The 24,747-nt window shown below is 37.9% G+C and overlaps 1 protein-coding gene across 1 annotated transcript in view; it reads right to left on the bottom strand.

Moving 5' to 3' along the window:
* LOC127661290 (AT-rich interactive domain-containing protein 3B-like) overlaps positions 1–24,747 on the bottom strand; it is a 60,508-nt gene that overhangs the window by 33,978 nt on the left and 1,783 nt on the right. Inside the window, exon 3 of the mRNA XM_052151922.1 lies at positions 20,926–21,573. Coding sequence (XP_052007882.1) covers positions 20,926–21,573 — 648 coding nt within the window. The remainder of the gene's footprint in view (positions 1–20,925; positions 21,574–24,747) is intronic.

The following is a 24,747-nucleotide window of genomic DNA, read 5'->3' as shown; positions in this document are numbered from 1 at the left end:
ATGTCCCCATAAAACATGGAAACACAACGTGTGTGTGTGTGTGTGTGTGTGTGTGTGTGTGTGTGTGTGTGTGTGTGTGTGTGTGTGTGTGTGTGTGTGTGTGTGTATGCGTTCCACGGTAGGTCAGCTAATAATGTTTTAGAAAACTACTACCTGTCCAATAGCAGACAGACAGTGACGGGAAAATTCACACAAACTAAACTGAAACACATTTACCATCACTACTTTAAACATGAGCTGATAACACCACACACATATCCTTAAGAGCTTATAATATCAACCTAGCACCTTTTAAACATAATTCTGTTTCCTGGTAGACTGATACCTGAGCACTCAGACTTCCACAAGTTGCATAGCAGTCAGGGTTTCTGAATCTGCCTGATGTGTATTAAAGAAGTGTGTAAATATATGAGAACACTGTGAATAAAACACCCCAAACATAGGGTATGTGGCTCTGGAAACCCCTCATGCTGGGGTAATAAAGCTGAATGGGCTGAAGTGTTGTAGTCAACCTGGTGCCAATCAGGCTGTTCTGCTCTCTCAGCAAGACACGGATAGCAGCCATTTGAGGAGATGAAGATCTTTAATCCAGATTAAATAAGTGGGTCTTTATGTGCCGGAATCATCAGTAGTGCTGCTGAGAGTGCGGGAAACGGGCGGAGAGGATCAGGGTGTTTATCCGATAACTGATGTAAAAGATCTCATGGACAAAAAGAGAGAGAGAGAGACAGAGACACTCAAAGCCTATTTTAATTCAGCTAATCCCACTGAAAGGGTGTAATTTGAAAAAATCCGTGAACGAGGTTTAAAATCCGTGAACGAGGGCACTGAGAGTGAGGAGTAAATCAACAGTGCGATTTCAGGAGCCAAAACAAACACCCGTTATTGGTCCAAATAAACAGAACTCAACCAATCAACCCAGAAGCATTTGTTCAAACCAGATCACTTTCACCAACATGGAACATTCCAAAAACCCTCCCCCACTCACAGGGTTTACTGCCCACCCCCTGCAAACACACACACACACACACATACACCTTAATCAGGACATACATAGTCTTCTGTAATTTTTATACAAAGTTACATACATAATAATTACTATAATTAGTGTCAGAATTTCTAAATTTTTAAAAACCATACAATTATTATATATTTTTTTTCAAATTGTCAGCACAAAGGGACTATTTGAGGTTCATTTATACAAAGCTGAAGTATAGAAAAAAAAATTGAGTAGTTGAATGTCTAAACAGACCCTCACATCACCCTGGAACAGCTGTTCACCGAGCTGAAACACTGTAACATCTGTATTTTGTAAACATTCCTTTCTCTCCCATTCAAGACGTTCATATGGAGATTTATAAGCAGAGTTAAAAAAAGGACAGTTGCAGTCCAGGGTGCTGATTGGTCAATGCAGCATTCCAGTCAAATGAAAATATACACAATATAGGCCTAGTAACATTATGATGTTTGTGCATCTGTGTGTTGTATGTATATGTATATATATATATATATATATATATATATATATATATATATATATATATATATATATATATATATATATATATATATACACACACACAGATCAGCCACAACATTAAAACCACCTGCCTAATATTGTGTAGGTCCCCATTGTGCCACCTAAGCAGCGCCAACCAGCATCTCAGAATAGCATTCTTCTCACCAAAATTGTACAGAGTGGTTATCTGAGTTACCATAGACTTTGTCAGTTCACACCAGTCTGGTCATTCTCTGTTGACCTCTCTCATCATAAGGCATTTCCATCCACAGAACTGCCCTTGCCTGAATGTTTTTTGTTTTTGGCACCTGTGTGTGTGAAAATTCCAAGAGATCAGCAGTTACAGAAATACTCAAACCAGCCCGTCTGGCACCAACAATCATCCATGCGAATATCTAATCAGCCAATCATGTGGAAACAATGCAGTGCAGAAAATCATTCAGATTCAGGGTCAGGAGCTTCAGTTAATGTTCACATCAAACATCAGAATGGGGGAAAAATGTGGGGGAAAAATGTGATCTCAGTGATTTTGACCATGGCATGATTGTTGGTGCCCGATGGGCTGGTTTGAGTAGTTCTGTAACTGCTGATCTCCTGGGATTTTCATGCACAAAATCTACAGTTTTCTCCAAAAACATCCAGAAAGCAGCAGTTCTGCAGACGGAAATTACTTGTTGATGAGACAGGTCAACAGAGAACGGCCAGACTGGTTCAAGCTGACAGAAAGGCTACGGTTACTCATAACAATTCTGTACAATTGTAGTGAGCAGAATAGCATCTCAGGTCTTGTCAAACCTTAAGGTGGATGGGCAACAACAGAAGAATACCACATCGCTCACTTTATTAGAACCATAGTGTTCCAAATAAAGTGCTCAGTGAGTGTATATGCATACACACATATATATATATATTCACTGGCCAGATTAAGAAACCAAAAAAACAAACAAACATACATTTTGTTTATAGTGGCAGAATTTTATATAATTCATTAAACATTAAGTTTTTACATTTAAAAAAACTAGTTTATATATTTGCAAAACATTGGGAAATTATACAGCTATGATGTAGCTGCATCACCTTTTGCTGATAAATGATGGCATATGAAAAATAAAACATTACTTACTGGATTGCTCACACTTACATTCTAAACTTATTTCAAGCATTTCCTACAATCTACTATGAATTCAAAGCAGCTGAAATGCATCACTAATTTGTGTGCATTAAATTTCGTGAGGGCCAAAAAAAAAAAACAATATTTATGAGGATGTTAAGTCGTAGCCAGCGGCTGTTTTTCCACTGTCAGTGGTGAAGCAGGTTTTGACAGTGGAACTGGGACAAATGTGACAGCTAACAGCAACCATAATCATAAAACCACAAAGAGTCACTGAGGAGCAGTACTCATGACAACTCATATTCCCTCAAGACCTTTTATCAATATCAGCATAGGGTATCATTACAAATCTCAATGACGGCCCTCTTGGGAGAAAGACACGTTTCCATGTGTTCTCCTGAATTTGCTTTTTAATGTTCTATTTAAAATTAGGACTGGGAATTGATTTTACACACACACACACACACACACACACACACGCACACACGCACACACGCACACACACACACACACACACACACACACACACACACACGTAGTGTTTCCATGTTTTATGGGGACTTTCCATAGACATAATGGTTTTTATACTGTACAAACTTTATATTCTATCCCCTATACCTAACCCTACCCCTAAACCTAACCCTCACAGAAAACTTTCTGCATTTTTACATTTTCAAAAAACATAATTTAGTATGATTTATAAGCTGTTTTCCTCATGGGGACCGACAAAATATCCCCACAAGGTCAAAAATTTCGGGTTTTACTATCCTTATGGGGACATAAGTATCCCCACAAAGTGATAGATACACGCACACACACACACACACACACACACACACACACACACATATATAAAAAGAAAAAATAGAGGTTACAGTGAGACACAATGGAAGTGAATGGGAAAATTTTTGAAGGGTTTAAAAAAGGCAGAAATGTGAAGCTTATAATTTTATATAAGCATTTAGATTCATTCTTCTGCCATAAATTGTGTATTATTTGAGCTGTAAAGTTGTGTAAATAAAATTGGATATAAATTTACACAGAAAATGTTAGTCATATTGTTAATGTCTTGTGGCTATACTTTTGAAACAGTGAGTATTTGAACATTTACGGATTGACCCCATTAACTTCAATTGTAAGTGCCTCACTGCAACCCAGATTCCTTCTTTATTTAAAGAAAAGGAGGTACAAAATGAAATTATCTTTGTGGTATTCAATATTGTGCCACAAATGCTGTCGATTGGCCTTAACGGGAATGAGCTTAAGGAACCCAGAATGTACCTTTAATTGCCAAAGAGAAGAAATGGGGTTTGAGCTTTGATTTAAAGTCAGATAATGCTGGAGTAGTTCTGCTATACACAGCTAGACATTTCCAGAACTTCAGGGCAGCTACGGCAAAAGCATGTTCGCCCCATGCTTTTTTAATCTAGACCTAGGAACAGTCAGCCGTCTCTGACCAGAGGACCTAAGGGACCTAGAGGGATTATGTACACACAATATGTCAGAGAGGTAAGATGGATTGTTTAAGGATTGGTCTCTGTTCACATCATATTTTTTGGGTCCGAACCACGGTCAGATTACGTCATCAATATGAATAATACTGGCAGCTGTTTACTACTTTAACTAGGCAACAACTCAAGAAGACATCAGCTTCGCTGTATTATTGGAGTATTAATCTCTTTGGATTTACCACCAAAACTTTACATGCACAAAATGACAGTCTGCCACGGATGCACTGAATGTGCAGTGAAGTGAAGAATATTAGTGTTTGTCTGCCGCGAGTCAGCGGATGTGTTGCAAGGGTGAAGAATATGAGCTGCTCTCAAGCAGGAATGAGAAATTCATTAAACCATAATAATTGTGAGCCTGCAAAGACGCAAATTATACGTCATCAATAAGGGTCACTTCCACGATTTGGTACGACTGTGTTCATATTAGAAGCGAACCGCAACGGAGTTCACATGAACCGTACCCCAGACCACCATTTCAAATGGACTCGGGTGCGGTTTGCAGTTGTGCACCCGAGTTCGGAAAACAGCATTCGAATCACCCAAACGAACCGAACTTTGACGTCATTTGAACTCGGGTGCGCACCAAATGTGCTAATGTGAAAGCACCCTAACAGTGAACATGCTGTAATTAAATTTGGGCCAAATATCCAGGCGGTTTTTATAATATTAGGATCAAATGGGCAGATTCAATTAATAATAAGCTTTAATGGAAAGATAAACTTAAGTGTACATTCCCAACGCATTATAACAAATTGAATGCATACGTTTAATTTGCTAAAGTTTAAAATCTCAAAACTATTATCTTCTCTCGCTGTCGTTCAGATTCGATTGCGCACACGCTGGGTCTCTCTCACATGGTTTTTGACACCCAGTGGTTCAGATGGTCCCGTATCTCTCCCACACCTGGCTAACCACTTGCGGGTAAAGCCTCCATTCTCTGAACAGTAAATCCGCTCCCGTGTTTATAACGCCTGGGACATGCGTATAAACATAATGAATAAACATGCACTGCTCCACACAATCAGTTTCTGTGCAAGGATGTGCTAAGGGTGTACTTCCTGGAAATTTATGTGCACCAATTTTAGCCACATGAAGTGGGGAAAAACATTAGTTAAGTTTCATAAAGTAAAACAAAACAAACGGATACTGCATAAATTTTTTTTTTTAATTTGTTTTTTTTTACACCTTAAACACTCAACTACTGACGAAACTAATGTTAAATTTTCCAGACCTACTTAAAACACAAGTGAAATAAGCAAAATACTGAGAATTTCAAATCAAAGGTCATTATTAATTTATTATAGGTGTTTTCAAAAGATTACGAAATACAGGTTCCTTGGTAACAAACATTTATCAACCAAATTAAGGTATATTCATTTCCATATAGCAAAACAGGACAAGCCCCAAATTTGCATAACTAGTATTTGCGGCCAGCTGTCTGTGGTGACCAAAATCCCCTTTGGTTATTTCTTGTGAGGTGACTGGTGATTTCAGAGACCAACAGCATCAGAAATATTTCAATTTAATTAATTCAAAACAAAACACATTTTTCTGAAGTGAAGAATCTATAGAAACATTTTGAAGGCGGGAACTAAACACAGATGAATTTCAATGACTTATCCCATCTTTTGTGATTACTAGATAAATATTTTCAAAAAATAATTCAATTGAGATTGTTGGTCCATTTGTATTGTAAGAAGATTTGAGCAACTCTTTTGTTCCAAAGAGTTCTATGGCTTAGTTTCACCCTTTTTGCACAAATAAAGTTAATAATTACATTTCGGTTCCCTTTAATTAAAGATTTACCCAGCCAGACATCTAGAGTTGTTGATGGCATATAATTCATAGTTCTCTTGAATTACCGCTGCACCCAAAATGAAAGTGTTTATTGTCTGGAAGGCATCCTAATCTAAAACTGTCTAGTGCATTCATTTGGTTTAACTCTATTGAGCATTGGATTATATGACATCTGTTATGACAAACCTTGAGCAAACATATGCAGAATAAGTCAAATCGCATGATAGGACTTTAAAGGTCTTGTGAGGTATACCCTCAACAGGAGACACTGCTTGTGTGTGTGTCACTTATGCATCACTCTGATTTGCCTGTTAAATTGTTGTTCAAATCTCCAACGTTCAAATGCAGGTCTCCAGACAAAAAAAGAATAGATAGTTAACATGGGGTTACACTTACTGATGCCACAGTATACTACCCCCGGCTCAACTTTCATAATAACAGCGAAATAACATATTGCTTTTTATTCATTACAGTGCATGTATGGTAGCAATATTCCCAGATAGCAGTGGTATTCGGCTGAACTCGGTAGTGAAGCGGCTCAGACTATGAGCAGAGGACAGGGGCTGCTCAAACCTACAGAACACAACAGACTGGAAATGAACGCGAGGATATTGAAACAGACTTTGAACTGCTTTTCTGATAAAGTGTTTAAAAAAACTCATTGCTTAATCTGAGCAACGCTTATTAAGAGCGCAAGACGCAACGGCCAAGTACATCCACCAAATGTAAGGGTCTGTTCACACCGAACGCATTTACAACCATCCATTAGTTTTTATATGTAAACGCTATCTATACGAACATCATTGTTTCACTTTGTTTTTGTTTATTTAGCGTCTCGTGCAGGAGCACGTTTTTTTTTTAGATAAAAATAAATTTAAAAAGCACATTGAGACACCTGCTCTCTGTTAAACTGTATTTGTTGCACTGTGTCTAGCCTTTTTTAGTGCAAGAATGCGATCGATCTGAAGTCATTGTCAGTGCTTGCATAAAAAAAACACTTTTGAGTTTCACTTTAATCGAAAGTGTAATGGCAAATGTTCCTGGTCATTACGTTTTCATACCCGCAGTGTAAATAACACAGAGTGACACACACACTTTATTTCTATGGGGTGATAAAATGATGAAAGGAAATCCCAAAGAGCTCCTGAGTTTAATCAAAAAGCATTAAAATAATGTGTGGATGAGATGAAATTATGATAGAAAGATTTTACTATTGCATAATATAATATAAAACAATATTATATAATTTAAATATAATTAACTCTATATTTTATATATATACGTTTTTAAATTAAAATATTTTGAATGAGTTCCAAAATCAACAGTGTAAATGTAAAATTGACCAAAAATATTTTGATATTTAAAACAATATTTTTCTTGTAATTCATGTAGTTTTTAAGCCATAAAAGGAAATCATATATTGCTATTTTATTATTTGAGGTTAAATATGTTAAAAAGACGTGTATGAAACACAAATACACCGTAAGAATTATAACAATTTATGTGACAATTAACCGTGAAAGCCCTAAAACAGACAATTAATCGGCATAATCGCAATTATTTTTTTTACAATTAATCATCAGCTAAATTTCACAATCGTGACAGCCCTAATTGGTGTTTATATCTGGAATTATAAACGTCATGCTGTAAGCTTTGAAAACCATTAACAAATGAATGTTCATTCCAACTTTAATATTCCAGATGGAAAAGCAAAAATAGCTATATTACTTGTATGTTTAGAGATACCATCAGAACAGGTCAGGTCAGCTCTGGTTAGATTAGGCATGAGATTGGAGTAAATGACACCCTACTTTGATGAAATTTCACTGAAAGGCAGGGAATTTATTGAAGGCATTATTTATAAGTTCATTAATAAAAATAATTAAACTTTGTTAATAAAGACTCCTCAGTTTCAATGGAAAGAAAGGTTAAATCATGCTTAAAATCATTTTAATTTAGGCCTAAAACTAGTTTTAGAAACTTCACTAACATAACATCAACTCTTCGGTCTCTCTCTCTGAATGAATCAGGCTGAGATTGAGAAGGTTGTTTTGGCAAGGAATTTACTCTTGGCACACAGTTAAAGGCCCTGCAGCACGGTAGCGCTTACATCATGAGTAGTTTGCAACTACAGCAGAAGCATGAAATAAAACCCTTGCGCACACCCCCCCCCCTCTCTCTCTGTGCAGTCTGTGGCTGCATGCCAGCTCACTGCAGGTCTGTGATAGGTCAATCAGCTGCTGATCTGGACCAGCGCCCAGCAAACACGAGACAGAACAGCAATCACTGTGGCCCGTTCACTCCTCGCTCACCACAGGGAAGTCGCAGGATTCCGATAGTCGAGTTAACTCACATGCTGACTATTAAACACTGCCAGACTTCACCCACTGCTCCCAAAAAGACATATGAGGAGACGAGAAAGAGGCTGCAGATGACATACTGACCAGATTAACAAAATAATATAATAGAACCCAGGAAAGATCAGGCAGACACTATGTTTAAAAGCACCATGCCAACAACTACAAACATACACTTATTATTCAAATAAATGAATCTGACAAAGCAACAAAAACGCATTTAAATAAGATTTGACATAATCAGATTATTCTCTGCTTTTGACACTACCCTTGAACACATCGGAGAAGCCGGTAAGAATGCTGGTAGAGGTGTTTACACACAACACGAAATTGGGTTTACAGGCAAAAATCTGTGTGGTGATCATTTTTAGCTTGAACACACTTAAAAACAATATTTTTGTGGTCAAGTAAATATAGTAGAAACGATTAAGTACTATCTACATTGAACAAGATTTAATTTTAAGCATGCACATGAACATTTGACATTCAAACCTGAAACATTTTATGCTCTGGCTTATAAGTAAATATTATTTATGATTAATAGTTATATTTAAAAAGTGTCATCATGTATCAATCCTAAAATATAAACCCTTGTCATATTTATTTGAGTGAATTTTACTCAACTAAGCTGGTGTTCTCGGCATCCACTGGGCTTGAACAATGAATGAGCTTACACGGTTTCACTGTTTTTATTGTTCATTTATTTTGTAACATTTGGTAACTTCTTGTTTTATGCAGACGTAACTTCATTTTCTACTTAAAATTACCCATTTCTGATGAATGGAAGAAATTCTGTTGATTGTCACCAGCAACATCGTGTTTTGTGTTTGTGTATCCTACAGAGTGCTCTGTATCTTATTTATATCACTAATAATGCAAGGTGATGTTGTCTCATTGATTAAAAAGCATGAATTAAACGTCCCAGTTGGACGTACGCTTCTGTATGTCATTTGGTACATGATTAAACGTGTCTGTGTAAGAGAAGTTCAAAATGATTTAATAATAAGTTCATTTAAATTCAATATTATATATATATCATATTTGTACGTAAAATGATCTTATAAAATTGAATAATTAAAAAAAACTAAGAAAAACTGTGTGCAAAATCTTGTGAAATAAAAATGAAATCTAACTAGTTATTATTTTCAGTGTAGTTTATTACCTTTCCTGGCATTTAGATGACCTTACATGTTGTCGGCTTGTTAAGTTCTATTAAACAGTGCAAGAATGTGCATATCAATGTGCTCATTGTGACTCAAAACTAATTCAACTCACTTCATCTGCAAAAAGCTAGCTTTGTTCAGACAGGCAGCGGAAATACAACATGTTGCATGTCCAACTTAATTATTCTTTTGTCTGAACAGCATGAAATCCAATTTTTAAATCTAAACCGCATCCATTAATGATTAAAATCATATTATTATTACTACTTTTATACACAAAGCAAGCACATTAGTATCTACAGCCATGTCTGAATTCAATCATTTACTAGGGCTGGGTATCAATACACATAGGTTTCCCGAGTTTATTTAATTCTGATTAAAAAGATCTCAATACAATTTCGATATGATTTCTGTTCTCAGCTTTTTCTGTAAATTATACAGGGAACCTTCTAACTCAGTACATTGGTACATGAAAATATGAATAAAAAAATAAATAAACAACAGGATCCAAACTCTGCAGTTCAAGTGCTATTTATTCAACAAATGTAAAAATCAACACAACCAAAACACGTTTGAAGTAAAAGATCAATCTCGCAATTAAAAAAATTGTTATCGTGCAAATGAGCGATTAAATGAAAAATGCATATTTTTACCCAGCCCTATCATTTACACTCACACGTGGCATTCACTATGTATTGAACACCATAGCAAGATGTCATGAGATACATGAGCATATAGGCAAAATGTCCAGTCCTCTGTCCCCTCTTTCCACAATCACATCTCTTATATTTGTTATAGCTTTGATGCTTAAGTCATTACTGTAGCAACCGATGTGGATATAGCGGATATTGACTACACTGTCTCAACAAACGGATCCGATTTCATCACTTGCAAAATGACAGTGCAAACGTTCAGTCCTGAAGATCACATTTGAAAAACAAATTACATTTCTGTGCAGTGGGAACAAACCCTAAGGCTATGTTTACGGTTCACTGCTGAAATTGGCCTAAAGCTTATGGTTTCCTGCACATCTGTTTGGATGACAGTGTAAACAGCATAAACAACAATGAATCTGACATTTAACATTTTTGGAAATAAATGGGATACATATAAGATTTTTTTTTGCAATAAGTGAACAGTCAAGTCAGACAATCGTGCTATTTTTAAATCAATCTAACTTGACTGCATGCTTAAAAACAGCCTAAGAATGGTTTTACATTTTTTATTTGGATGCTTTTGTAATTTTACTCCAAATATAAATAGGGGTCTAAACGTTCATCCACCATAAACGGTGAACAAACTGTTCACAGTGGCATCTCACAAATGTGTAACTTTCTGAAGATTCATTTTATTCTTTTTTTTTAATCCGTGTGTTACAAATATGAATGTCGACCTGACCCAGATGCAGTTGCATAGTCTTGATTATTCCCAGTCTAACACAGAGTTCACACATCCTCTGTAAGCGGGGCATGAGAGGAGCGTTTGCAGCACAGTCAGGTTGGGCTTTCGCATTGGCCGTGTTCGTCTCTTCTGCGAGACGCAGCTGTGGCTCTGCGCAGAAAATAATGATATCTCTGGGTTCCTACACCAAACATTTTTTTTAATAAGGCCATAATGTCATTTTTTTGAGAGGGGGTAATTGATTACTATAACAATTTTGGTTATAGTACATACATAATACATGAAGGACAACATTTACACCACAATGATAAATAATTTACAGGTAGGCCCCAGCCCACACAGTATTGGGTCCTTAATAGTCTACATTTAGTCAGAAAAAAAAAAAACTATGTTCCTGAATCTTGAGTTTGCATCCAGCCTGACAGCCCTTAATTTATTAAATAAGTAATAACATTCAAATAACGCACTGCAAATCTACTTTGGTCGCTAGCAGATTAGCACCAAATTCCCTCTCAGATGACTCCAGATAATCAATCCGTTTCTCATCGTCTCCGATTCTTGTAACCAATTCAGAGAATTTTGCCTCCATCGCTGTAATCGATCAACGTATTACAGCAAGATCCTCCATGTCCGCTATAACTTTTGCTAGCATTAAGGACATACTCTCAAGAAGATTTCTCCAGCGGCACCATCCAACCCGAGTCCCTTGTCTGCGGGCCTGTCTGAGGTATCAGCTTGAGCACGTAAGTGTCTTTTAATACCTCCAGAGCCCGAGGATTTTGAATTCTTTGACATGTTGACTTCTTAGAGCAGTTATGTATCAGGGTGTATCATATCTCACCAGTTTATAACATAAAAAGAATAAAAAACTAGCAAAGTCCGCAGAGTTCGTCGTTCATACGATAGACCCTCGCATGGCGCCATGAGACTCCTCCATCATTCTTGTAGTGAAAATGTCTAGCGCCGGTTCAAGGCCAGACCTGTTTTGAATGAATTTTCCTTTGGGCAAAGCAAATGTCTATGAGAGGTCAAGCAGAGATCACAGGCAGGTTTATGCACATCAGAGCAAACCCATCAGAGCAAACCAATACAAAATATGTCTGTACATTTCTTTGTGTTTCATTACACTTTACCGAGAGAAAAACAGGCAATTAAATGCACAAAAACCTGTAAAACCTCATCCATGTCAGTGCATAGCTATGTAGTTGCTAGTCTGTTCTCAGTGATTGCTAGGTGGTTGCTAGGGTATTGTGGGTGGTTTCTTATAAGTCAAAAGAGCCCATTTCCAAGTCATTATGATATTCTGGTCTCTAGATATGGCTCGTGTCCCTCCTGCAATGAAAGTCTATGGGATTTTTTTTTTTTGCCTGCTGGGTGAAAATCATAAATCATAACATGAGGTATCATTCATGTTGATGACAGAAACAGTGCAAGTAATGAATTACACGCTGAAGTTCTTGTGTGATTGTGAAGCACCACCAATAAAAGTCTTAACAGTGTCTGAATAGCGCCTTCCTCTTAACGTCCTCACATTTATTGGCAAGGGGGTCACATAAACCAGGAGGAGCAAGGATGAAACAGCGGTATTATCGAAACAGCAACGGTCCGATTGGAAATCTGTCAAGTTTGAGGATTTAACTCTGTAATTACATTTGGAATGTTTCATTTGGGTGGGGCAACACTTACACCCCACCCACCCCAATTTACCCTGTCACCATCCCCCACATTCAATAGATCTATTTCTGGCCCTGAGGAATCTACAACACTTGACTGTGAGGGGCAGGATTCTACAGGCACACTCTAAACACACAAACACTTAGATAATCCCAGATTATATATATATATATATATATATATATATATATATATATATATATATATATATATATATATATATATATATATACACACAAAATAAAAAAATTAAAAGACCACTGCAAAATTATCAGTTTCTGGATTTACTATCCACTTAACATTTTTGTTTTATTCTATAAAGTACTGACAACATTTCCCCCAAATAAATAAAAATATTGTAATTTAAAGCATTTATTTGCAGAAAATGACAACTGGTCAAAATAACTAAAAAGATGCAGTGTTTTCAGACCTCAAATAATGTAAAGAAAATAAGTTCATATACATTTTTAAACACAATACTAATGTTTTAACTTAGAAAAAGCTCAGAAACCAATATTTGGTGGAATAACCCTGATATTCAATCACAGTCTTCATGCGTCTTGGCATGCTCTCTAAAAGTTTCACATTGCGTGACTTTATGCCACTCCTGGTGCAAAACTCGGCTTTGTTTGATCCATCTTCCTCTTGATCACATTCCAGAGGTTTTCAATGGGGTTGAGGTCTGGAGATTGGGCTGGCCTTGACAGGGTCTTGATCCGGTGGACATCCATCCACACATTGATTGACCAGGCTGCGTGGCATGGAGCATTGTCCTGCTGAAAAAACCCATCCTCAGAGTTGGGGAATATTGTCAGAGCAGAAGGTAGCATGTTTTCTTCCAGGATAACCTTGTACGTGGCTTGATTCATGCGTCATTCACAAAGATGAATCTGCCCGATTCTAGCCTTGCTGAAGCATCCCCAGATCACTGATTTTCCACCTAATTTCACAGTGGGTGCGAGACACTGTGGCTTGAGAGCCTCTCTAGGTCTCCATCTAACCATTAGATGACCAGGCTGAGGATAAGATGTGGTATTATTTGAGCTGTAAATTTGTTTATACCATAATTTGTACAGTTGTTCTATGTAGTAATCACTATAATGCCACATATGCTATCAATTAATTTGATCTTGTATTGATCCTTTAATGCAGTTCCAACATAAGAGTAAACAACTAAACTATTCTTTGTGTTGTTCCTAACAAACACCTCTTAATAGCAAGTTATTCGTTGTCTTGGCTAATTTTGGACACATCCTGCTCTATATTTTCACATTACACCATGATTCTTGTTGCTTTCATGTCATGTCATGTCATACCCACTTCATGCGTGGATATATCTACCGTGATATACAAATGGTAATGAAAAACAGCGTCATACAAACTTAAAAGCAACTTATTTAGTCTTTGGATGAGTATGCTTATTTCTGCAGCAGTAAATTAGGCCTGTATAAAAAGACACAACTGATGGACGTTTACATTTCAAGGTGAAAATATCGGGCCCACAGAAAATCAACCCACAATCCCTCAGTGTAGTCAACGTAGCATGCAATTAAACTGGGTAAACACGGAATTCGGCCATTCCAAGGGCTGTCTGGTTATGCCACATTTACTGGGAGAGGCTTGGTTATGAAAATAAAGCATTCAAATATAACTGAGGAGCTAAATACAACACGCCTGTAGCAGCAAATCTACAACATTTGTCAAAAGATCCTCACAGTTTGAAACATAATTTCAAACAGATTTATGATGTGCAAGTAGAGCTGGGTGATTTATTAGGGCTTTTGATTAATCATGATTTTCATCTGAACGAGATCGCTCTTTTACGTTTACTTTAAATCAGTTTTTGTTGTGTTTATTACATCTGTAGTAAATAGCAATTAAATTGCATAATTTGGGCTCTTTTGTTAATTTTTACCATTAACATTTTTACAAGTTAGAAGATTCCTATATTTCTTACAGCATTAGCTGAGATACATTTTCTTTCATAAGCAAGGAAAAACAGACAATAGGAATGGAAAGCTTAAAATCTGTATTGACACCCCACCCTAATATTTATGATATATTTGATATTATTTTAAACAGAAAAATTTTAAACAATGTAAATAAGCAACGACTTTAATGTAAATTTTACTTGGCTTTTATAATGTTTCCTAAAAATCATGTCAGGAGTGTGCCAGTTGAGGTTTTGACTGAAACATCAGTAGCAAAAACAGAGTCAGGGAGATCGATTAGTTTCTTTAATCAGTTCTTGAAACTTTCCATTTCATTCAAACTCCACCTGGCATCTTCCATGAAAATTCTTTAGTAAAAATATATATAGATAAATATGGCTGTGTATTAGTATTAGTATCAAGTACATTGTTATTTTGGAGCATATAAATAAAAAAACATTAAAAATGATTTTCCTGGTGTTCATTTAGTGAAATAAAGTGTGAACAATGATGTCTTGACTAATTCTAAAGATGTTTTGAAATACATTCCAAGCTGAAAGAGTCATGAGTCACTAGTCCCTTGCCTGATGGACAGGAAAACTGCATAAATAATACATGAGCTTTTAACTCAGAATTTGCAAGAGAGAAAAGAAATGGCCTAGTGAAAAAAATTAGCCTAGTTGATTTGAATTTAAAACAAACTTTACAAAAACAATATCGAAGTCACTCAAGCTAGGTCACCAGACCGAGGAGAAAAACAAAAACAGGTTTCACGTGGATGTCTGAATCGAGATTGCAATTTTTTAACGATTAATCATGCAGGTTTAATGTACAATAAAAATTTGTAACATTTTGGACAATTCTCACCCCAAATCTATTTGATAGCATCTGAAGACATGGATTAAACCACTGGAGTCTTATGGATTACTTTTATATTGCCTAAATGTAATTTTTGGTGCTTGAAAGTGTTGGACCCAATTTACTTGCATTTTATGGACCTACAGAGCTGAAATATCTTTGAAAAATTTTTGTTTTTTGTTCTGCAGAAGAATGAAACTCATACACATCTGGGATGGCATGATGGTGACTAAATTTTTATGTTTGGGTGAACTATCCCTTAGCTCAATCGACAGCATTTGTGGCATAACGTTGATTGATACAAAACAATTATTTTATACATTTTTTAAAAGAGCAAAAATTGAGGTTACGGTAAAGGCCAAAGTATACTTTGACTTCCGCATTGCTGATCGCTCCGTGCACAATATGTGTGATGCAAATTGCATCATTAGCACAGCCACGCGGCTTGACCGAGCACCGCCTAGATTTTCTTGACTCACACATGGTACTTGTCAGTGGATATCGTCTATGCATGTGCTGGCCATTGACTGTACTAAAAGAGTACACAAAGCAGTTGTAGTGCACATGCGTCAAACGTGTTCCTATTCGTTCGCGGTCAGAAAAGTATACCCACAAAGGCAATGCCGTTTGCCGGGCGTGATCCTATCCGATGAGGAATGAGCATAAACAAAGTATACCCAGGCCTTTAGGCACTTGCATTGAAAATTATTCTATAAATGTCAAGGTACAAGTAACACAGCCAGAAGACGTGAACATTTTACATGTTAACATGATTTTTGTGAGATAACACCTCTTACTAACTGTGTGTAAAGTTATGTTCAATATTACAACTTTGTTGTAAAATATGCATTACTCTAATAACCACTCTAATCTGGTTAATGCCCTAACACCATAATGCCACAAATGCTGTCGGTTGAGTTTAATGAACCTGAAGCATCCCTATAATTACAAAAATTGGACCAGCTGATATCGGTCTTTCACTAGCAGAGAAGGTCAAATACTGACCACAATACATTAAAATGACAGTGAAATCTGATTTTAGTAACTGGACATACAAAAGAAAAAAGAGAGAGAGAATGTATTAACTCTACAACCACCAGACAACACTTCACTGTAGCACATGCATTCAGCAGGCATTATTAAAACCCTATTATTCACTGTCGGATTAGAAGGGGGCAGGGAACTCAAACAGCATAAGCAAAGCGACCAGCCCCTCTGGACCCCAGGGACAGACCGGAGGATTATCAGGGTCAGCTGACCTAATGTATACATCCCACTGCAGTCCATGCCTGGTGAGAGAAAAGCCCTCATAGATTGCTGGACCTTCCCTGTTGCACACAGCACACAACACCTTTGTCCATCCTCTTGTTTAACAATTATTTACTCTGCAGAGGAGGGGAGGGGGTTAAGGTCAGCACTCATACATCAATGACAAAACCACCACAGACCCACACTATCTCACACACACACACACACACACACACACACACACACACACACACACACACACACACACACATTATTCATTAACGTCTTACACTTACCGGCACACTTGTTGAATTGAATCTTTTATTGATTTTTTGTTTAATTTGACAGAATTTGGTTTATTTACTAACTTGAGGAGAACTATGGACTCTTACGTGGATTCCATTAATGCACAATACAAGAGCGTTTCACTTTCACTTTCAGGTATGTGAACTCTTGCAAAACCAGACGAAAATTTGCATCATGCTCAGTGCGAGTAGTTTTGACGTGTAAATTCGCTGCCGATTTTCATTGGTAATTTGCAAGCTTTGTTGTGTCTCTCTTGGCGTGATGAATCCTTAAAGGGACAGTTCATCCAAAAATGAAAACTCATCATTTACTCACCCGTATGTTGTTCAAACATGTTAAACTTTCTTATGTGGTGTGCAAACAGAGATTTTAGAATGACTACCTCCATTCACTTTCATTTTATGGATAAAAAAAATTTATGAATGTGAATGGTGACTGAGGCTATCATTCGGAAAAACTGAAATCAACTGAAAAGATGGTCAAGATTATGATGAAAAAATCAGTAGTAAAATCTGACAACATCCATAAATTGTGCTTCTTTAGCTCAGAACACACACAAAAAAATTATATTTGTGAGGCTGGTCCAGCTAATGTGTATGTGCAGTCTCTTGTTGACTGACAGGTGACGTCTGTATCTAAAAGGTGAATGGATCTTATACCTGTATGTTGGGACATCCTTTTCTAAAACCACCAGTCCAATTTCTCATATTGATTTTAATACAAGTGCGCCGTCTATGGCTAAATTGTCTCTGACAATACGTTCTATAATTTATACTCATGCAATTAATTTACTGATCATAAAACCTCAACATTGGCAACCAGCCAACCAGAAGATTGCAACATGATGATCCATAGACCAGCCTGTGATTTAATCACGTTTTCTGATCAATCAACCAGGCATCGTCTCAACACAACAATATCCTGTCAGATCATTTCAGGAAAAAATCTCTAGCTGTCATTAAGGGAGTTTCCCACTTGCACCACATGAAATACCATTAAAAAGAGTGTGTATCCTCCTGCTGTCTCGGAAACCCCCTCCCCATCAACATCAACCGCTCAACCTGAAACTGCTTCCGTGATGAGGTGTTATTATACTGCTGTCCGCACATAATGACAGAATGCACAAAAGACAGGATACAAAGAGAGACAGAGCTGTCTAACAGCACAATGATGTGCCCATCCCCCTGTCTCACCATCTGTATTTCCCTTTTTCTCTAAAAGTAACATGCTCAGAAATTCTGTGCCTCTGCTTTACATTGCAACACTGAAAGCCTGATTAGGGTTTCATAAATGATGTCATAATCAAATATTAGTTTTCCACAGAGGCTCGATCAGAATCTGTTTGATACTCTCTGCTGTTTCATATTGCGATCAAGTCATGTTGGAATGATCATAATTATTAGCTGAGCGCACATGAACGCACCACAGTGTCATAGTTACCAGTGGGTACTTGAGAGACCCAACTTTTCAAGTTGTTTATGTGTCAATTAAAGGTATAGTTCACCCAAAAATGAACATTCTTACATCATTTACTCACCCTCATGCCATCCTAGATGTACATGACTTACTTTTGCGTAACAAAAATATGTATTTATAGAATATTTCAGCTCTGTAGGTCCATAAAATGAACTTTTAAGTTCCAAAAAGTATATAAAGGCACATACAAATTCATCCATATAACTCCAGTGGTTAAATCCATGCCTTCAGGTGCAAGTAAGAAATAAATCAATATTTAAGTAATTTTTTACTATAAATTCTTCTCCTTGCCCAGTAGGTGGCAATATGCATGAAGAATGTGAATAGCCAAAAACAAAAGAAGAAGAATGTTAAAGATAAAATGAGATTTATAGTAAAAAAAGGACATAAATATTGATCTGTTTCTCACTCACACCTATCATATCGCTTCTGTAAATATGGATTTAACCACTGGTGTCCTATGGATTAATTCTATGCTGCCTTTATATGCATTTTGTACCTTCAAAGTTCTGGCCACCATTCACTTGCATTGTATGGACCTTCAGAGCCAAGATATTAGAGCTAAAAATATTTGAAGAAAGAAAGTCATACACATTTAGGATGGCATGAGGGTGAGTTAATGATGAGAATTTTCCTTTTTGGGTGAATTATTCCTTTAATGGAAAGTGGAAAGTTTTCATCATAAATGTTGACTGCACAATTTACATTAGACAAATTTTGCCCAGACTGGACTGGAAGTGTTAGACACGGTTGTAACTGGGTTGTATTTTTAGTTGTAAATTATGTAATACTGTCAACAGGAATGCATATTTTACTCCATTCACCCTCACCCAAAATTGGATTTTTATTCCATCAGTGGAGTAAAAAATGTATTTTAGAGGGAAAACAAAACATCTGAATCACTCTCATTATGGTTTCCGTGGCACCCTTGTCTCCAAGGCTGCTCTCAAGCAGCAGGAAAAGGTAAACACACTTGAACTGATGCAAAAATGTCTGAGGGGAAATGTCGCTTGTCAGCAACTTGACAGAATGGGTTCGATTTCAGCTTTTAAAAAAAAGCTTCCTGTGTATGTCACTTATTGAAAAAAAACATCACACCTTAATTGTGGGCGGCTGTGGCTCAGTTGGTAGAGCGGGTCGGCCACTAATCGCAGGGTTGGTCGTTTGAATCCTAGCCCACACGACTCCACATGCCGAAGTGTCCTTTGGCAAGACACTGAACTCAAAGTTGCTCCCAATGGCAGGCTAGCACCTTACATAGCAGGTCTGCCACCATTGGTGTATGAATGTGTGTGTGTGAATGGGTGAATGAGTCACAGCACTTTGAATAATGTTAAGGTTAAAAAGGCGCTATATAAATGCAGACCATTTACCATTTAATTACGACTACAGACAGACATATCCGCAAGCCTCTGTATTCACTTTTAGGATTGTCTTTTTCCACATTTCTGTTCTAAATTAGGAAAGGCAAAATTAATGTGGCAGTCTTTCCTCTATAAATAGAAATCTTCCACACCCTCTTTAAATCACATCATACGCTCTTCATGTGGACAGATCTCTTGATGGTCCACTGGCAACAGCAGCACACATATAGCACAGCATTAATAGATTTAGCTTCATTTAAAATCAACAAGAAATTAAAATGAACCCGGTTTACTTTCCTAATAGGCTTCTGGTCTTATTGTGTGTCTTCTACACAATATTTCATCAAAATAATAACTTACTCCGCTTCTGAAACATCTTTTCTTTCTGGCTGATGTCACCAAACCCTCTTCTTTTTCAACTCTACACCATACAATGAATTCCTGATGAAATCAAACCCACCGTACTTTTTTCTTCTTATTCAATATCCAGTTTCACTCTGAAATACACTGCATTGCAGAAGTAAAATGGGCAACTAACAATATTTCACATTGACTTTAAATGACTCAGATCACCCGAAGACAGCCACAGTTACTGTACAACTTCCCCCTCACGTCCCGCCGTGAACACCACCCACTGCACACACATACAAACACTCCTGCTGCGACTCCCATGCACTGACTGACAAAATGGGGCCAAATGTCTCTATATGCAGTCTGGACATGAGCCAAACTCGACTCAGCATTTGGCAGCAGTGAGACTGAACAAATAAGTGCTGCTAAGTGTCCGGCAGTGTGCCAGCAACACCTCCAGAGCACAGATGTTTCTCCAGAGGCGCAGTTACTGCACCGCTACTAACACGTTACATAAACACACAGAGAAACATGCAGAAAGGTGCTAAGAGGGCGATAGGGAGAACCCCATCCAAACTAAACCTTTAAAGCGACAGTGCACTGAAATCCAATCCCGACTGAGCTCCCTAAATGTTTAACCTGTTGCTCAAAAGCATAAACACACTTTCAAATACAAACACACCTCTCCGCCAAACAAACAAATCCAAGTCATATGTCAAGAAAACAATGTCACGATGCAAAAAACTCTTAATTGTCCAAAAATCTGTATAATTGTCAAGTAAAAAGTAATTTCTTGTTTCTTTTTTATTACTTTGAGATTAAATATAACCTGGACATGTTCTGGACAGGTTTTCTTACCTGTTTAAAATGCTCGTCATAGCTCCAGTCTGCTTGGCCGTTAGGAGAAGACGCCGATGGCCGTGCAAGGGGTGAGAGATCGTCTTCTGTCTCCTGTTTCACCCTGACAGGAAGTGACAGAGCTCTCTGGGTGCCTGCGGGAGTTGGCGAGTCCCCAAAATTCCCAAACGGACGTGCAGGGATCTGGGCTGCTCCCTGCTGCAGTGCCAGCGTCTGCTTCCTGAGAAACTCCAGCCCGCTGGGTGCCCCGTCATCTTCCTCACTGCCTTCATCTCCCTCCATCATCTCATCTTCATCGTCATCATCTTCCTCACCTGAATCTCGGCCCCGTTCCTCCTCATCCTCGCGTTCTGAGTCCACACTGCTCTGATTAGACACTCGAGACAGCTGCCCGACCCCCAGGGGTGGCACGGCCCCTGTGCTGAAGCTCTTGCCCATGAAGCCAGCTCCAGAAGCTCGGGCGGCGGCCAGAATGGCCTGTTGCGCCGCAACCTGTTGCGCATACATAATGTGAGCTTCACGCAACATCCGCTCCTTCCGCTCCATGTCCAAACGTGCCTGCTGTTGCCGTTGAAGCTGCTCCATCATGGCCTCTAGCTTCACCCCCGATGTGCCACTCAGAGGGTACCCGCCCCCCAAATCCCCCTCCTGAGAGACAGAGACAAAGAAATCAATGATGTGCCATAAATTATCACTGAAATTACAGTGGAATCTTTTAAAGCTTCAGAGACCCCATGAAATTGCTTGACGACTGAGTTCACTGTCCTGTGTTGACGTATTTCCAACTGAAACAGGAAGATGGGGCAGGATATATCAAAGGGCTCATCTCTTTTGTTTTTTTAATGGCCAATAGCCTTTAGTTTATGTCACAGCCTTGAACCATGATTTGTTACTTGATATAGCTTGACAGAGGCAGGTAGTATTAGGAGGAAGGACATTCTTATCTAAGAGAGCACTTTAGCCCATTTTCCCACCATTTTTAAACGTGTATATCTGCAAATAGTTAATTTGATCAGCCTTTTGGACTTCACTAGCATAAAGAACGCTAATAGACATGGACTAAAAGCCACACAATCTTATTTTGTTTGTATGGGGTCTTTAAATGCTTCACTTGGAATGTGTTTTACTTAATTTATGTGTTGATTTGTACTATTTTCTGTACGCAGCTAAGTTGCAAATATTTTAGAAAGACAAATGTAAAATGATTTGTCATGGCAAAAAAGTAAGCATTAAAACTGAAACATGGAGCTTTAATGGACAAGAAAATACTTGAAATAATGTAATGGAACAACATTGAACTAGGAAAAAACCCATTCAGCTCATATTTCCCCAAAACAAATACTACCCCATATCCAAGAACATCTGGAATGAACTGAAAATAGGTCACACGTGCGCTAAAATGCCACGTGCTAAACTGTACAAATCTGTACATTCATCAGAAATATAAACATCATAAACTAAAAATCAGTGTTATCTTCCAGCACTTGAAAATCAAACAGAAGGCCCTGCCTATGATCTGTAAACTGTACAAACTAAGGCCATGCCCACAATAATACATTTTCATTTGAAAACGCATATTTTTCTCTAGGTTTTGGTCTTCCGTCCACACGGAGACGGTGTTTCTGACAGCGAAAACTGAGCTTTTCGAAAATGATCTCCCAACTGAATACATTTAAAAACCATCTTTGCATTGTAGTGTGGACAGGGGGAAATGGAGATTAAAGCCTTTCTGAAAATGATGTCGTGTTTGTTGTCATGTGACGCAGTCACGTGATCCAAAACAATCAAGATGGCAGCCCATGTTTTAGCTACGTTGTTGTGCCTGTTATTCACTTTGAAATCACTTTCAAAGGGATAGTTCATCCAAATATCTCTCATCATTTACTCACCCTCATGCCATCACAGATGTGTATGACTTTCTTCAGCAGAAAATCTGAAAAATATCTTAGCTCAGTAGGTCGTTAAAATGCAAGTGTATGGTGATCCGTGCTTTGAAGCTCCTAAAATTACAGACAGTCAGCATAAACGTCATCCATATGACTCCACTGGTTAAATGAATGTCCTCTAAAATAAAACGACCGCTTTTGGTGCGAAATAGATCCATATTTAGCACTTCTTAACAATAAATCATCGCTTCTGGTCAACAGCAGTTCTCGCATGAACATGCCAATGCAATTACGTCACACATAAATACTTCTCCTGGCCGGAAGATATTTAGTTAGAGAAGTATATTGATCTTTTTTCGCTATCATTTCACTATAGAAGACATGAATTTATCCACTGGAATTGTATGGATGACGTTTATGTTGAATGTATGTGATTTTTGGAGCTTCAAACGTCTGATTACCATCCACTTGTATTTTAAGGACCTACTGTGTAAATATATTTTTCTATTTTTTCCTCAAATGGGGTGGAATGAGGGCCAGATTAATGTGGACGTATCCTAAAGCAAATTTAAGCAAACCGGTTCTATATTCAATAATCATTATCTCAAATATTCAATCATAACTGCCAGATTGAGATTTAAGATATGCAGTTTTAGGTGGTCAGACTGGTGTAATAACCTACACTTTTGCAATACGCTGTCTTGACTCAACTCACACTATTGCAAAAACAGTAGTTTAAAGACCATGAAATCAAAATTAAAGTTTTGGTGCTTTTAGTACATATGTGTTAGCTTTAAGGTAATTGACAAAAAAAAAATTCAGAAGATAAAAGCATTTAATCTGCAGTCTCTCTCTTCTGGCATAACAAAACCTTGACGAAAATGTAGCCTGAGAAACTTTGTCCAATCAAATACTTCCTGGAATGAAAATGCACCCTTCCCCCTACATCTGATCAGCACACATGGCTGTGTTCTTATCACCTGTGCTGAGGATGCCTTTGCAGGGTGATTCAAAGGCAGCGCAATCCATGCTTCAGTATCGTTCCAAACAGAATTTAAAATAAGCATCACTTAAAAAGTGAGTTCTTTTTATAAAAAAATGTTTCTCCCCTTTTCTCCCAAATTTGGAATGCCCAATTGTCAATGCGCTCTAAGTCCTCATGGTGGTGTAGTGACTCGCCTCAATCCGGGTGGCGGAGGTCGAATCTCAGTTGCCTCCGCGTCTGAGACCGTCAATCCATGCATCTTATCACGTGGCTTGTTGAGCGCGTTACCGCGGAGACCTAGCGCGTGCAGAGGCTTCCCGCTATTCTCTGCGGCATCCATGCACAACTCACCACGCGCCCCACGGAGGGTGAGAACCACATTATAGCGACCATGAGGAGGTTACCCAACGTGACTCTACCCACCCTAGCAACTGGGTCAATTGGTTGCATAGGAAGCATGACTGGAGTCACTCAGCACGCCCTGGATTCGAACTTGCGAGTCCATGTGTGGTAGTCAGCATCTTTACATGCTGATCTACCCAGGACCCTAAAAAGTGAGTTCTGAATGGCCACCATCATCTTTAACTCCCCTGGTCTACACTGAATCTACACTGGATGCATCGAAACAAACGTTTTAAAACATTTATTTGTCTTGCGTGCAGGAGTATATTTGTGCAGTGCACCACTCATGTCTGGAGTAGACACAGTGTAAGCCCTCTGAAGCACTCACAGTGAATGGTAATAATCTACGAAAGCAATAGGGCATAGGGAGGATCATATCTGAACAGAACGCACAAACGCGGGAGATGGATGCAAGGAAAACGGATGGAGTTTATTCATATGTTTAATGCAGCCATTTTTTGTCGTTTTCATAGGTAAGTGTTCTTTATTCTTCATGTTTAAGTGTATTGTGATTAAAAACATTGATATATTATGATCTTTCACTCGCTT

This window comes from Xyrauchen texanus, chromosome 21, assembly GCF_025860055.1.
Source record: "Xyrauchen texanus isolate HMW12.3.18 chromosome 21, RBS_HiC_50CHRs, whole genome shotgun sequence".
Taxonomy (NCBI): Eukaryota; Metazoa; Chordata; class Actinopteri; order Cypriniformes; family Catostomidae; genus Xyrauchen; species Xyrauchen texanus.
This window is presented reverse-complemented; position numbering and strand designations above follow the sequence as displayed.